The 16,314-nt window shown below is 38.1% G+C and overlaps 1 protein-coding gene across 1 annotated transcript in view; it reads left to right on the top strand.

Annotated features, from left to right (window-relative positions):
* The window catches only part of CFAP44 (cilia and flagella associated protein 44), a 43,537-nt gene that overhangs the window by 19,057 nt on the left and 8,166 nt on the right, over positions 1-16,314 (top strand). The window contains 15 exon segments of the mRNA XM_040570442.1: positions 430-540; positions 2,240-2,392; positions 3,395-3,613; positions 4,092-4,237; positions 5,160-5,430; positions 7,501-7,556; positions 7,992-8,047; positions 8,050-8,153; positions 8,488-8,618; positions 9,560-9,753; positions 10,161-10,323; positions 10,962-11,139; positions 13,332-13,835; positions 15,219-15,422; positions 15,852-16,044. Coding sequence (XP_040426376.1) covers positions 430-540; positions 2,240-2,392; positions 3,395-3,613; positions 4,092-4,237; positions 5,160-5,430; positions 7,501-7,556; positions 7,992-8,047; positions 8,050-8,153; positions 8,488-8,618; positions 9,560-9,753; positions 10,161-10,323; positions 10,962-11,139; positions 13,332-13,835; positions 15,219-15,422; positions 15,852-16,044 — 2,683 coding nt within the window.

Genomic DNA, 16,314 nt, shown 5'->3' with positions numbered 1-16,314 from the left:
AGGCAAGGTAACAAGCCACATCAGAAATCAAAGGAGGAAATGCAGAGTACTGCTTGGGGACAGCAGGATACCGGGCTGGAAACAGGCATGGCTATGACATAGCTCATGCCAGGGCCGGACCTGGGCCCAAGCTTTAGGTGAGCTCCTGGGGCAATGGGCAGAACATGCATGGATGGAGAAGCCAGCAGAGGCACATCACAGTGATTAAAGCCTATGAGTGCAGTCAGGGCCCTGGAGGAAGATGAGCAGGATTTTTATTCCCCTTCCTACTGTAATCACCATGGAAATCCAATTCTAAGTTCCAAGGCACTTGTAGGTCCCCGTGTCTAGCCACAAAACATCTGAAGTATTATTTCATACAGTACTACAGATTTTTTGGTCAGCTTTCATTCAGTCATTATCTCTTTTTTTCTTTTCTTTTTTCATCAGAGTAAGGACAAAACAGTTTTCTTTTTTGCTGTTGAAGACAAATACGAGCCAATTGGATTCATCCGTGTCTCTGGGCCTGTGCAGGCGTTACAGTGGTCTCCACCTTCTCATGTGAGTAATGCATGTTTGTTTTTTTCCTTCCCTTCCGTGTCAGAATGTCATTTTGAAAAGAACTTCCAATGAAAACAGACAAAGATCTATCACTCTAGCCATGTTCTCTATAGACAGTGCAGAAGATGTTTTGCTGCTTTGTTTTGCATGCTGCTTCAGAATGAGATAGATCCTGTGTAGCTGTATGTCTGATTCAGTTAATTTGGACATATTTTGGTCTTTGGATAATCAAGAGCAGAAACATATGTAAACCACAGAACTTTGGTCAGTGTTTTGAGTCCCTGCCTTGAGCTGACAAGTGCCTTAACTTTTGGAATTTCTTTTTTTTTTTTTTTTGAGAAAAGCATTACTTGAGTATTATTGCCTGTGCCTCTTGCTGATATTAAAACAGGCATTTGCAATTGCAGACAAAGCTTTCAGAAAACTGGGTATTTCTCAGAACTTATGCTCTGTATTTGAAGTTGTTCAGTGACATACTCAAATAGATTCTTGCTAATACTTATTTTAAAAGTCTGATGAGGTTAGAGTAACTTGTGAATTTTTTTGTCAATCCAGTAATCTTATCTAGAAGGGAGATAGTTCATTGTATTTAATACTGACAAAGTGGCCACCAGGATGCATTAAAATGGTGTGCAGCAGCAAACTTTTAGCTATTGCTTTTTTGCGAGAACAGATAAAAACTGTGCTGGCGAAAGAACTCTTGCTGGTATGAACTCTGTCTTACTATAGAAATGATAGATCTTGGTCTGACATTGACATTTTGGGTCCTTTCCTTGAGGACAAGGTACTCCCTACTACTAAAAATCACACAATGTGTGTTTGATTTTTTCAGATTCCTCTGAGTAATTGTGTTTATTGGTATTAGGTCTCCGCTGCTGGATATGAACGCTGGCTGAACATGATTAAAGCATCTGAGTATTTTTTTTTTCCTCTTTAAAATAAGCACCATGGTAATTAAAGACTATAAATCTAATGAATGCGTTTGTAAGGCTGAAATTTTATACAAGAACCATATCATTCCTAGCTAAGGTTTCCATAGCAACTCTAATATACCCCCCTCTGCACATTTTTAGTGATGGTTCAGATAAATAAGACTCTCTCTGTTCTCCAGATAGCTTATGAAAATTGAAACTACATAAAGACTTGCCTTTTAAACTCTCAAAACTAAAAAATTATTACCTTCACCTTGGCTATTCTTCCTTACTTGGCATTTTAAGGGACCTGACAGGTACCAGCAATTAAAAAACAAACAAACAAACTCAAAGCTAAATAGCATCTGGCAAGATTCCCAGCCCAGTCTTGAAGGTATTAAGGGATTTAGGTAGTATAGAAACATACAAATTTTCAAGCAATTACCAAAATAAAATCTTACCTCCTAACTTGTGGGTCAGATCTATCCTTCAATTTAACCAAAATCCCAAAATATCGTCATGATGCTTCCTAGCTAGATGGTGTCAGAATGATAGCTGTTTTGTAAATGGCAATTCCTTAACTTTGCCTGCGATACACAGTATATGAGAGGGTCACTGATTTCTAGCATCCATTTAAAAGTGTCCACTTAAATGACAGCACAGTTAAGAGTTAATGCCTCCTGGCTGGAGCTTGGTTTTGTGCCTGTTCATCTACTGACTTTTTCCCCTTTCTCCCAATTCCATTTGTACACCTGCCCCATACTTGTATTTTATGTGTTTTTGTACAGGTGGAGAGCATGCTGCTCATCCTTTGTGAGAATGGCTTTGTTCTCCAGGTTCCTGCCCCTGTCCCTGAGGAACAGGATACAGCATCCACCTACCAAATCAAAAACCTGCCAACACAGTACTTTCATTTTTATAGTATTAAATCCCGAATCAAGGTAAAGTACTCTCCTGTGGAGGAGTTTCATGTTCAGAGGACAAAACTACCTTAAAAAGTTTCTACTCCCTGTATTAAAGCATACGATTTTTGCTAAGCTTCTTAGAGAGGAAGGCAAGGTAGAGTCCATCTGTGGCTGCGTTACAACATTTGGATTTACAAGTAACTGTTTGTTTATTCAAGTAGAAAACTGAAAGCATGATGTGCATTTCTATAGGAATTAGAAGATAACGTTAGTGAAAGTGAAGTTAGCACAACAGTTTTTAAAATATTTTCATTTTGGTAATTTTCAGAAAAAAGTATATTTCTTGTGGTTGATGGTAGCCTTGTAGGAAATCCCTTTGAGTAGTCATAAAACACCCATGTGGTCGCTTTGAGGCAAACATTAGATCTTTTTTTTTTTTTTGGGCAGTTATATATTTCTGATTTTTTTATGTTGTTATAACTTAAGAGGGGCATTTTTTTAGTGTGAAAAATGAACCTTCAGTGTTGAAAGCTATGTATTTCTGAATAAGAACTAGCTTTTTGGTCCAAGTTGAGTAACATTGTTGGCAGACACTAAGTCTTTTTAAAAATAGAAAGGGCTTCTACAGAGAGAAAGAGTATTAATTGTCCTTTTTTTTTTTCCCTCTGGGAATAGAAAAATAATTAATAAGCTGCAACAAGGATATGTTAGATAAAATGTAAGGAAAGCTATTTAACAGTAAGGGTGGTGAAGCACTGAAATACGTTGCATAAGCTGCAGAGTCCATATAGCAGTAGATTTTTAAAGGCATGAGAATAGTTTCTGTTTCTGAGGACTATGAGTTAAAATGCTTCGGAGAAGAGAAGTGGGCGTTTCTACTGGAGATTCCCATGAAGTCTGGTTAATCTCTGCTTATTTGAAGGAAAAGAGATTTTTTTGGATATTCTGCGTATATAATGCCAGGATCTTCCTGGATTTCATTTATTAGATTCCTCCAGTCAGTTTCATGTCTCTGTGTTTCACTGCTTGTTGTAACAGCTGGAAGAGGAGATTGCACTGAGAGAAAAAAAAAAGCAGGAGAAGAAGAAAGCAAAGCTTGAATGGATAAAGCAGCAACAGGAGATGGGAAAGGACATAAAAGAAGAACCTGAAGAGGAACCTGAAGAAGAGCCATTGCCACCTCTGTACATACCAGAGGAGCCCAGTCCCATTCTCTGTGGGTTTTATTCAGCACCAGGGAAATTTTGGCTTTCCTTGGTAAATCAATCTTTATTTCATATTGGTGGGATTGCAAGATGTGGCAACCTTCCCCTCACATTTGGATATCTGAGAAAACTCATTTGAAACCTGCCATCTCTAGGACATGGAATTCCTGTTGTAGTTGATGTTTTCAGTGATGTTTTTGAATTAAATCAGTAGTGCCACTCCAGCTCAGATTACTCAGTAAATTTCAAATAGGTACTATTCTCTGTGATGCCTGAATTGGGCACAAAGGCTAACCTGTTTCCTCACTAGCAGAAGGTAGAATTTAACATATTGGTAGGATGGTTTGTATTGCCAGTGATCATTATAGATTTTCTCTATGGGTAAACAGGATCTTTAGTTGTTTGGAAGTAACATTTCTTAACCTACAGTAGATACTTAAGAAAGGAAAAAGTATTTAGAAGATTGCATTTACCTGGTCAGCTGCATCAGCATTCTTTTGTCAACACTTCTTTATGGTCCTTCTCTTCAGGGTGGATATGACTCAGGTTTCCTCTATCATTGTGCATTCTCCTCAAATCAGCACCAAGAAGACCCTGAACAGAGGCATGATGAACCCTTTGAAGTTATTCCTATTGAGGACACTGACGACAATCCCATCCACCGGATCTCCTTCTGGTAAAACAATTTAGTGTAACAGATAGCTTTGTTACAAAGTTTGATGATACTGAACTTGGAAAGGAGAAGGGTACACTGCTTTGTTCCTTTTTAATTGTGGATGAGTTATAGTACACAGGAACTCTCCCTGGTTCCTCAGTTTCATTTAAAATTCACAATGGACACAGTTGGACAGTGTATCTGGCAGAGTATCTTTAAAAGCTCTTCAAGATGAAAATGGCTGATTTCTAATTAAGTATTGATTAAGGCTTACACATCCTAGCTTGAAGATCTCCAGAAGAACCATCAGAAGTCTCTGCTACTCTTTTAATTGGATTGCAAATTATGATCACCAGACCACTGGTTCTCTTCGCTAGCTAGCAAAGAAAGGACACAGTTAGTCTTTGAGGAGAACATGGAGGGATCAGTCCATCTCTCTTGTCCAAAGAGTACAGGCTTCTCAGGACATTCTGTGAACTGTACAAATGGAAAGAGTGAGTTATTTTCAGACTCCTAATGTTAGGGTTCCCTGTAAGGCTAGGCATGAATTGCTTCTAAGGAGGCAGGTTTAGTTCAGACTTTTATCCACAGATGGCTGCATTTCAATTGGCCACCATCCCTACTAGATGAGGACTGGGGAGGGAAAACTGTTTTTTTATCTCTAAACTTGGTGTCTTCTACACTGTCCAATTCAGGGCTGAGACCAGTTCTGCGATACTCAGTAGATGCTAGAACATTACTGAGCAAACAGCTGGGAAAAATGCTGCAGTAGTACCATACATACTTTAGATGGTCCAAATACTTTGCAACCCCAAAGCAAAAGTTGGAAAGTCTACATTTAGTCAGCTAGATTAGCTCTTCTTTAGAAGCATCATGTTTTGAGTTGTGGCCTTCATTGTTGCAAGTTATCTTCTATTATTGTTTCTGGTTGCTTATCTGACAGTACCAGCAGACTATTGATGTTCTGTGGGATGAAGAATGGAGCACTGCGGGTTTATGCTCTCCAAGATGAAGACCTCTCGGCAAATACCCTGAAGGATTACTGGTCCTTCAATGTACACGACAATGATTATGGCCAGATCCGGGGGATCTGTTCTAGTTATGATGATAGGTTTCTGATTACCTGTGGTGGAGATGGAAACATTTTTACCTTCAACATCTTGTCTCCAGAGGATGTTCACAAAGAGCTAAAAGCCAAAATCCCCTCTCCTAGGGTAAGTCACTAAATGAACATCCCCCAAACTCTTGTTTTTATCATATGGAGAATTATAGCTCTGATTTTAGAACAAATCTGAATACATACATAACGTGCCACCTTCTTTCACTGAATTAGGTCTATTTGCTATGAAACTACTGCATATGGCCAAAATCCAGTTCAATTATTTGACATCATAGATCTTTCATAGCAAAAGCAGAGATTTCCCAAACAATTTGGAAGAAGAGTTATTGCAAAACGTTCCCTAATGAACAGGCAATGTGACTGCATTGCTCCTTTTCAATGTTTTGTGTTTTTCTCCAAATACACATAGTGTGTGTGGTTCATATATCATATTGTACTATCTTTTTCTCGCTCAAAAGTATAATCATAGGCATACCTAGGATGGAAGTACCACAAGGATTTGGCAAACTTAATACCCATCTTTGATTTTATTCCAGTAGAGTATGATTCTGCTCTGGATGATGGGGATTCTAGAAATAACATTGGAGAATGCCAAATGTATAGTTTCTCAATGCTTTTGGTACCATTTATTGTACAATTCAAAAGTTGGATTTTTTCTAATTTGCAAAATAGCGGAGCATGACGATGATACTGTTCCTCTTTCAGTCTTGTAAAGTTCTAGCAGTAATGATTTTACAGGTGTCCTGTAATCACAGTGCAGCTCTTTAACGTTAGTGTGTCTGAACAGTAGACACTGGAACTTGGTAACAGTTCTACTGATAATACACAAGAAGACAGATGTTAGTTCCCCCACCATAGCATGTTCGGAATTTATTGAACTATCCAAATTACACACATAACTAAAAAAACCTCTTGAGTGCCTCAATGAAACCTATCTAACTTGAAAAAAGTAATGAGATCTGTTGAGTAAAGAAGTACTATTATGTGCAATGAAATTTGTATTGGTTATACATTTGGTACAGTTAAAATTTTAAAGCGTCAACATAAAACAAATGCATCTTTTAAATATTTTTAATATTAGTCAGTAACTAGTTTTTGAAAGATGCATAGTGAGGGAGACAGAGGAAATTGGGATTTTAGTAATTTGGTTAAGTTGTTCATGGCCAGTTGGAATTCTTTACCAGTATCGCAAGAATATATAACACTAGGAGTAGACTCCAAAGTATTTTCTTAAACTAAGTGAATGATGGAAACCTGTGGTATCAGAACCTTGCTAGCTCCTGTATTACAAGTAATAATTAATATACAATTATAAAGCATACATGCAGTTTTATCATTTTGAATATGTAAGTAGCTCTATATAAAGATCTTTACAGTTAATTGCTATTGTGCAGGCTAGCAATGCTGCTTAATGACCACCCTAATAGAGTTTTTTCCTTATCAAAGTAAATCTTCATTAAGTATCTATTCTAGTTTTAAGTCATGTGGAAGATTTTAAAAATTCCATCATCATTAAACTTAATGAGATTCCTAGAGAATCAAATACAAGTCCTCTGAAACTAATTGAGTTAAATTACAGATCAATTTAGTACCACTGTATTCACTGTAGGGTGATAGGCCCCCCTCTTGTCTTAGAGCATGATTTCCTAAGGAAATGGGGCTTGTATGACTGCAGTGTCCATCCATCTGTCATTCCTCACAGCTAATAATTGTGAACCCATTACACAGTCAGCAGAAGCAAACCAGATGAATTACACGTGTAACTTGGAATTAGCCCAGGATATGATGTCTCTTGTCAGCCTGGCAGTTAGAGGAGACAAGAGAATTCGGTCTGTGGGGTGGAGAACCAAAATGTTATGGGACAGAGTGAAGTTGGGACAAACAATGATTTAGGCGTTAATGTTGATGAGGAGGATATAGAATTTCTGTTCTCTGTCCCCAAGAACTCAGCTTCATTTGTTCTTTTACATGTAAGCCAACTTAATTTTTTCTTGTTCTTGAAACATCAAAGGCTGGTATTTAAGACCAGTAGAGCAATATTGATCATGAAGGGTTCTTTTGTTTTTCTGAGAGGCAACGGAAATTCTGTCTTAATGTTTGTAAAAGCTTTGTTGTCTGTTGAAATTATTATTGCTTGTTTAAAGGCAAGACATTTTTATTCCAGAGTGGTCTTGAGATGGAGAAAGCTACTGAAGACATTGAGGATCCCAACGCCTACAAGTAAGAGATGCTTGGATAATGATGAAAGAGATATCCAACTGTTGACAGCTTTTTCTTCAGACCACATACCTCCTTTTTCTTTTTAAGAGAAGGGAAGAGGTCATCGCGCTGAATTTGGATTATTTCCTCATTACGCACAAAGTTTTGTCAGACTTTCTTTCCATTTCTTCTACTTTTCTGTGGAAGTAATTCAAATATGGTACCCTGAGACTTATTTAACTTGAGACTACAGAGACAACACAAGGCCAAGGTCAAAGTCCCATTATGTTAGGGCTGTATAAATATACAGCAAGGGGCTTCTTCCTAAGTTACCTTCAGGGCCTCTGAGTTCACTGGAAGTTGAAGTCCATCAAGGAAATCTAGAAGGTTACATAAACTTTAATCTTTCCTCTATTCCATTGGGATAATACCATTTCCTTCTTCTTGCATTTTCAGCATTGAGGAAGTCAAGCAGAAAGAGGAGTATGAACGGATCATGAAGGAAGCTGAAGACAAAAAAGCAAGAAAAGAGAGGAGTTAACTGCTCTGAGACAAGAGTTTCTTTTTCTGCTTCAAAAGAATCAGGAGTTGCCAAAGCACATGCAGCTGCACAGAGATGTATGTTTGTTTTTCATAAATCATTTACCATAAGAGGTACCTTTTGAAAATGTTGCCGCCCTATGTGTTGGGGCCAAAGATGTCTGGTGCTATGGGTTAATGCACTTGACTGTATAATTTTCCAGGATTTCTAAATCATAGCTGATGATTTGTGCCATTTAAGAAGCATATGGGGGGGGGGGAAAAAACATGATTCTCTGTGGAGATCTGAATAGCTCCTGCAATAAATAATTGTGCCAATGTGCATGAAATGCTGGCATCAGGTCCAAAATATTTCTTAGCAAAACCTAGCAGCCAAGATAATGTGATGCTGGGTTTTCTGTGTTTTTTGCAGCAGTACGAGATGGATCATAGGATCTTTGAGGATCTGAATAGGCAGACAGCACAGAAAATCCAGTTAGTGGAAAAGGAACTAGCTTGGGAACATGAGAAAAACTTGATTGGACTGCAGAAACTGCGAAATTGGTAAGTACCTCTTTTCTTCTACCTCTCCCACTGACCTTGCACGGGGCTTATTATTTACTGATTTGTACCTACCACAAGGAAAAATATATTTTTTTTCCACTCATATAAAAAATATTTATATTCTTCTGTTATGATTATGTCCTTACTTGATTTGAAACATACACAAGAGTATACATTGATTTTTGTGTGTGCTTCTTTTGAATTCTTGGTCAAAATTCGGATGTTCATATCAAGGAAATAGCTTAATTCTGATTTACTTCTTTAAGAAGAAAAGTGGTCTTTTTTTTTTTTTTGTTGGGAGGAGAATAAGTTTGCTTGGGTTTTGCCAGTAAATGTCAGTAAGAACCAGGAATTCTTACTGGAGCTTTGAAGCGCAACCTATGAAACAAACTCCCGTTTTTCAAGTATGCTGCATGTCTGTCAAATACTTTCATGTCATTCTTAACGCAATATTATCTATACAGTTTAAAGTTATGAAATTAACTTCCTCAAGAACACAAGTTAAAGTACAAAGTGCGTTTTTGGTTGCTCTTCTTATAGCAAAAGATGAATTCATAAAAAAAAATGCACGATAGAAATAATACACAATAACAACAACCATTTAGTCACAGAGAGTGTATAACTGGAAAGGAGAATTGAATGAACATATTTTTAAGCAGCCCCTCATGGAAAATGAAAGATACTTTCATGTAGAACCTGGTATAAGTTTTGATATTGGGAGCAGTGTTACTATATTTATTCTTGAGCATCTCTATTCCTAGATCGGATAAAAGACAATAGATGGTGTCAGATTTCATCATGCTGTTATGTAGTTACTGTATTTGTTTGTAATGATTATATATGTAAAAAGTAAATTGCTTTACTCAGGTCCTTTTGGTGAAGGAAAAATGGTAGGTTGCACCTACTGGCACCAGACAGTTTTGTCTAATTTGGCTCTACAGGTTTCGGTCCTCACTGGAATTTGACACTGTTGTTGTTCATGCTATTCAAAGCAATCATCAGATTTCCACCTATAGACTTCTAGCACTCTCTGAGAAGTACTGCCAAGATAAGGAACATCCGTCTTGGAGGAAGACAGTACTTAAGCGGGCATGGAAAAAGATGGAAAAAAAGGAGACCATCAGAGAGACAAAGCGTAAGCATAGGGCTGATGATGGGCTTTTACAGATTACCAGTAATACGCTTTTGTCTTTCATCTCAGTTTGTTTTCCTGAGTCCAGGCTAAAGAAATGATAATTCCTCCAGGTATGGGTAAAGAAATATAACTGTTATGTTTTTTAGTACCTACATACTTGTAACATATGTACATAGTTTTCCACATTTAATGCAATGTCAGCAATCATCTGTCAAAACTGTGGGTAGAACTCGACTAAGAGCCGATTCAAAGAACCTGAATATGTTCAGAACATCCACTAAAGTGGATAGTGGAAACTATCCTGGTTAACACCTGCTTTACAAAAGATGTCTTGGGGGTTTCCAGTAGTTAAGATTGTACTGTGTTGCATGGTATTTACATCTTCACATGGTTATTTTTTGGTTCAGATGCTAGAATTTTTGAGGGGGAGGCTGAAAAGCTGAAGTCAGAGGTCCGAAAGCCAACAGCACATTTTATAGAAAGCAAACGTGAGCAAATCAGAAGAATTGCTGAGAAATCCAATGAGATGAAAGCTAAGATAATGAAGAGGAATGCGGAGTGGGAAAAACTGTGAGTCTTTAATTGGACTCTGTGCCCTTTTAGTTTTGCTTCTTGTCTGAGGTCAAGTGATCCTATTTAGCTGTTATATGGCACTATCAAATCTCTGCCTAGTTTCTTATACTCCTAATGGGTGAAATTAAAATACATGAGGCTTTGTGTACCTCAGAGTTTCAAGAGACAATTAAAAGCTTTTAAGTTTCCATGGTTCTTCTAAAACATTAAACAACTTGAATTTAGCTAAGTGGCTGCATCTTCATATAGGGATTAAGAGGGTATCTAAATCAATCATGATTTAGGGACACCTAGACCATCACAGTCAACCTCTTCAGTTACCCCTACCAGCACCAGATATACCAGATGCTGCAACAGTTGTAGGTTAAGTTAGTTACACATGAAGGCCATTACCTACTAGTGTGCTTTTTTGGAGGGGAGGGAGGGAAATGTCTGAAGTTTTCTTTCAAATGTGCAAGGATATCCTTTCCAAAGTAGTCACTGTTTTCTGAAAGAGGTATGTGATACTTTCTTGATCCTCCCAAGCCTTTCTGCATGCATCAGAAGGTATGAAGTGACCCTGTTTTGTACTGTATGCTTTGTCCCCATCTGTATGCTTTCTGTCTTAAAGTTCATCTTTGCTTTGTACCTACCAGATACAAGAGCAAGCCTAGCGATGATTATGAGAATCCCAAAGATGTTCAGGCCATTAAAGAAGCACGGGAAAATATGGGGTGTTATAAGCTGAAGACTGCCATTGATTACAGAGTACCTCAGCACGAACATATGAACACTGAAAAGAAGGTGATGCAGCTTGCATCCTTGGAAGTGTTGGTATGTAAACCGATTCACTGATGTAGATTCTTCTGCCGTTTTGCAGGAGGAAGAATAGTTGATTAATTGCTGAAGACATTTTTTGAACAGAAACTAAAGTGGTTGTGGGAAGAGCCATTGAAGGACAGACTGTGTCAATTCAGATTTAGTTACAAAGGAGCCTTTCTCTTGTGGACTGTTAATGCTCCACCAAGCTCAAAACTGAGTCAATCCAGGATAACTCTCAGATGGCTCTTTTTAACCAAAGTAGTTACATTTTCCAGTGTTTCAGCAGGAAGGTGCCTTTTAATTCTTTAAAAAAAAAAAAAAAAAAAAGTCTTACCATCTAGTGACTGATGCTTTCCTTACCACACTGAGCTAATCCCTGCTATGAAATACCTTTACAAAAACAGGGATATGAGCAAAGATAGGTCTTTTTAGCATAGCCTCTTCATATATGTGCTTCAGCAATCACTGCTTCTGGGTACTAAATATTGGAGCCTTCCAGGAAGTTAGATGTTCTGGAACTGCCTTCCTGCAACAGAAGTCCTACAGCTATTACATGTCTTTTAACCAGAAAGACCCAACAAGCTCAAATGTTGTGCAGTAACTTTGCTCTTTCCTTGTGACTTCTGCCAGCGCCCTTCCCCACTCCCAGCTTCTATTTCTCATTTTATTTATCTGGAGTGTAAAAGAGTGATGATGAATTTCTTTAGAAAAAAGAAAAATGAAGAAATGTATCCATTTAACCTGGAACTGTCAAGTTGCTTTTTGGTATGGAGGCTTTCCCACTGACAGAGGAGCCTGTTCACTGCATGGTTCGTCATATTCATTGCCATGAATCTTCCATAGTCTTATCCTCTCAAACATATTGCCTAGTCTCAGGCTCCTTTTAGTCTGGGTTGCTTTGGCAGTGAGGTCTCAGCATTACAGAAGCAATGCCACAGTCTTAGGGAATTTGTTGGATTGCTTTAATCTCATGCTTGGGCTCCAGGACTAGATTGTGGTGCTGATGTTACTAGATACCCAGTGGTTAACCTGAGTTGGTCGGACAAGCCAAAGCAAGCAAAAGGAATAGTTCTAGTTGTAAATCCCAGATTTATACAGATGAAGAATTCCAGTTACTTCAGATGCCTGATGTATAAGATTGTTTTATTTCATAAAGATTAGAGAGGATTCTGCCAAGGTCTTTTCCAATTTAAATGATTCTATGAATCAATTTTTACATCTGATTTAAGTGTCACTTCTTGGATTAGTAGATCTTCATCTCAAGTAGGGGAAAAATATTCACCTAATGCCAAAATTTTCTGAGTTGACTTTGGCACTCCAGATTGCTAAAAGGCCTGGAGAGGATTTGTTTTGGACATCTAGTGGCTTTTTATCAAATCCAAAAGCATTTGAAAGGATGTTAAGGATGTTACTTTCTTGCCTTTAATATTGCTATCAACTGTACTTTGAAAATTCAGAACTTTGTTCCATTTCTAACTGTCTGCAGTGGTTGTGATTTCAGCTTCACCTTCACATATTTTATTGACGAGAATCACATCTGCATTCCAGAACCTATGTTTGTGAAGCACTGCTTCAGTGTCTTTGGCATTTATATGAGATAACTGCTTTGTTTCAAGGACTGTCAAAGAAGTCTAGATCTCTGTACAGCTGTGCATTTGGTAATGCATACAGTAAAGGTCTTCTCAGGTGTAGTTCCTTTGCTCTTGGGATGGAAATTTTGCTTTACAAAATACTAAAAGAGATCTATTTTCTCTTTGTTGGTATGTTAATTGTACAATATGCCTGAGAAGAGAGCCGTGTATCAAAGCTGAGATGCTCTCTGTATTTAATGAGAGACAGCCCAAATGACTAATCCTCTAAAACCCACAGCTAATTATCAATCTTTGTGAATTTCTTGACGTGAGATGTTGAAGCAGTGCAGAAAACAGACAATCAAGTCAGGAGAGAGAGGGGAAGCCTCATTTCCACTCTTTTACTATTTTCTTTTGAAGAAGAGTTAGAGGTGGTTCCACAGTTTTTAAAAATGGAGAGAGAAAGATAGCTGTTTAAAAACACTCGTGTGGAGGTGGTACAGAAAAGAAAGCTAGTATGGAAAGAAGGAAGGTCAGTATGACAAGCCTCTTCTCCATTACCTGTGTTGGGGAAGAGTGCATATTATGTAAGTATCACTGGGGAAATCCTACTAAAATTGTTTTTCTTTGCAGATTCATAAGAAGAAAGTGAATATGAACAAACAGATCATGTCCTTGCGGGATCTCAAGGTTTCTGTTATTGACAAAATCAAGTGTTTAGTGCAAGAATTGAAATCCATACAGGCAGCGTTAGATTTATCAGAACATCTCCCTCTTCCCCCAATTCCTCAGTTACACCCAGATGAGATTCCAGAAAAAAAATTTGAATATGACACTGACATCCTCCTTAAGTTCAAACAGGAGCAGGAGGCCAAGGCAAAGCTCCAGGAACCATTGGAAGGGTCTTCCTCATCTGGTGCACTTAGGCATAGCTTTCTAAAGGCTTCTTCCCTTAAAGAGTCTGGCCCCGTGACACAGCCTGCAAGAGAACAGCCAATGAAAATAAAGTCATCTGTGGTCATAGAGCAGAAAAAGCTTTTTGAGATTGAGAAGGCAGAGCCAACTGAAATGGAACTGGAAATTTTAAAGAGGGAGAAGATAAAAAACCTATATTTGCAGAATTCCTTGATTAAAAAGGTAGGAAATCAGAAGTTATTTTTTTCATATTGAACAATCTCACTCAATCAGAAATGAACCCCTTTCCTCCTGTCTCAGGACTGCAGATACTCATGCCTTTCATAATTTCAGGAAAATGCTATCTAGTACAAATTTACAGGGTAAATCAGTATAAATCTGTAACAGTGACCTCTGTGCTGACTATAATCAATTGAAAATCAGATTTCTAATTTGTTATTGATTGTTATGCGAAACTATGAGCTCAGTGGCCAAAAAAAAGGCAAATAACATGTTAGATTTTTTTTTCTCTTCATCACTTTTTGAGTCCAGGCAATAGATCTGATTCTTATTTTTTGCTATGATTCATGAAGTTCTCAGCTTTTAAGTAACATGACTAGTCCTGACACTGTGGTCTTAAAAATAATTTTAAACGTACCAGGCTTAAGGTCATGGAAAAGCTTCTTTAAAAGGCATATCTACATGTATAAGGCATCCTTGGTCTGGAAAAAGGAGTACTGAAAGGAATGCACCAGAGGTGACAAAATTATGAATAGCATAAGAAAAGCAGAGTGGCAATCAGCTCTTAAAAGAAGGAGAGAGACCAAATGAAATGGTCAGGTGGAAAGCTTGTTGTTCCTATGCAACCAATACCTGAACTTTGGATGTGGAAGTAGCTACAATTTGATAAACTCTGGAAGAAAAAAATCCATTCAAGATGTTAAATGCAAACATAGTACTACAAGCTCAGGATGTCCGTAAATCAGAGTTAAGGAGGGTACAGAGAGGAGCTTGCCAGAGGTGTATCACCATTCACTTGTTGGCTCCGTTTCATACCTTCTTTTCTCTAATATCTGTTGTTGGTCATTGACTCTTTGGTTTTATCTGACACAGATACCCTTGTGTTCATGTGTATAGAGGTTTTGAGAGAATATCCAAATGCTGCTATGACCATCACATATGTATATGGCCACGTTGGCAGCTGCTAGTACTGATTTAACTGTAAATGTCTAAGGGAAGAGCTGTCAAGTATTCTGAGAGAAGTGTGTCAAGGCAGAAGACAGTAATTATTGCTATGTCTGGGTTGTTACGTGGACTCCTTAAATGTACTACAGACTGCTGTAAAACATTCTCTGAAGAGTAAAATACTTTTTGGGTGGAGTGGGATGCAATGAAACATCCCTGTGAAGCCCTGGTGATTTTTGTGTTATTGTGCTGAGAATATAGAAACAATTGGAGTTAACTTTGCCTTTTTAAGTGCTTCAGTAATCATTAGTGGATAGCATGAGCAAGTTGTTGGCTTGACAGAAAGAATTTTTCCCTTCTGCTCCTTCCTCTTGCTTTACATGTTTAACTCTACTCCGAATACTCTCCTCATTCCTCATTTGCAGTTCTCTTTTACTCCAGATCAATTCACTAGTGATCAACTTTGATGCTGAACTTCGTGTCCTGCGGCACAAGAAACTGCAGCTGGATGTGCAGATGAAGTATGCTGACCTGCGCTACATCACTTGGTATGAAGAGCTGCTTATCCTGAAGAATGTTGAGAAAACTGAGAATGTTCTCCAGGGGCATGTTAACACCCTCCGCAGTGAGCAGGAGGCCATGCAGGTATGTAGGCCATGTGTCCCCGGACTTAAAAATACTGCTGATGAGTGGCCTGAAAAGAAAGTAAGGCATCAAATAAGTGGTGGCTTCTCTGTGCTTCCTTTTAGCACTGATCTAATATCTAGTGCTAAATTTGGAAAAGCAAGAAACTCCTGGTGATCAGCCTAGGATGGTTGCTTTTAACTTCCAATAGTTAATCTTTTCACAGTCTAAGTAGTTGTATTTTTATAGTTTCTTCATGATGTGGAGTCAATGGCAAATCATATACTTTAACTTAAGAACATACTTCTAGGTTTTGCTTGACTGGAGCAGGAATTCAAAGAGAGAAAGTCAAGTTTTGCATTTCCAGATCTTCACTGATACGTCTTACCTACATAAAAGTTCAAAGGTTGTGTGCCTGTTGACTAAAGAAGTTTTTTTTTGTTTGTTTAGTCAAAATTGAACAGCTACCTTGCACAGATGGAGGATAGAAAGTCTGAGATTGTAAAGCTTCGGGAATGTAAGAAAGCTCTTTATGCCAGCTTCCAAGCATCCCTTGGAGAAAACAACAAGTTTGCCCGTTTTCTGACCAAGGTTCTGAAGAAGAAAATGAAGTGCATGGAAAAAAAAGCAGAAAGAGAAGCAGGTTGGAGATACTTTTCTCATTTTTTGGGTTTGTTGCACATACTTCTGTGCAGTAAAGTAAATAGTAAAAGTCTCTCAGTCTAGCTGGATCCCTGGATACATGCAATACTGAACTTGGTTCAAAAAAACAAATAGATTAGACCTACTTGGGTTTTGTTTCTGTACCACCCCATGTTCTATGGAAGCCAACCTGAATGATAACAACAGTGTAATTCAGCCTCTAACATGATTATATTTGGTCTGATCGCAGCTCCTACAACGTACTTCCTGT

Source organism: Cygnus olor, chromosome 1 (assembly GCF_009769625.2).
Source record: "Cygnus olor isolate bCygOlo1 chromosome 1, bCygOlo1.pri.v2, whole genome shotgun sequence".
Classification (NCBI taxonomy): domain Eukaryota; kingdom Metazoa; phylum Chordata; class Aves; order Anseriformes; family Anatidae; genus Cygnus; species Cygnus olor.
This window is presented reverse-complemented; position numbering and strand designations above follow the sequence as displayed.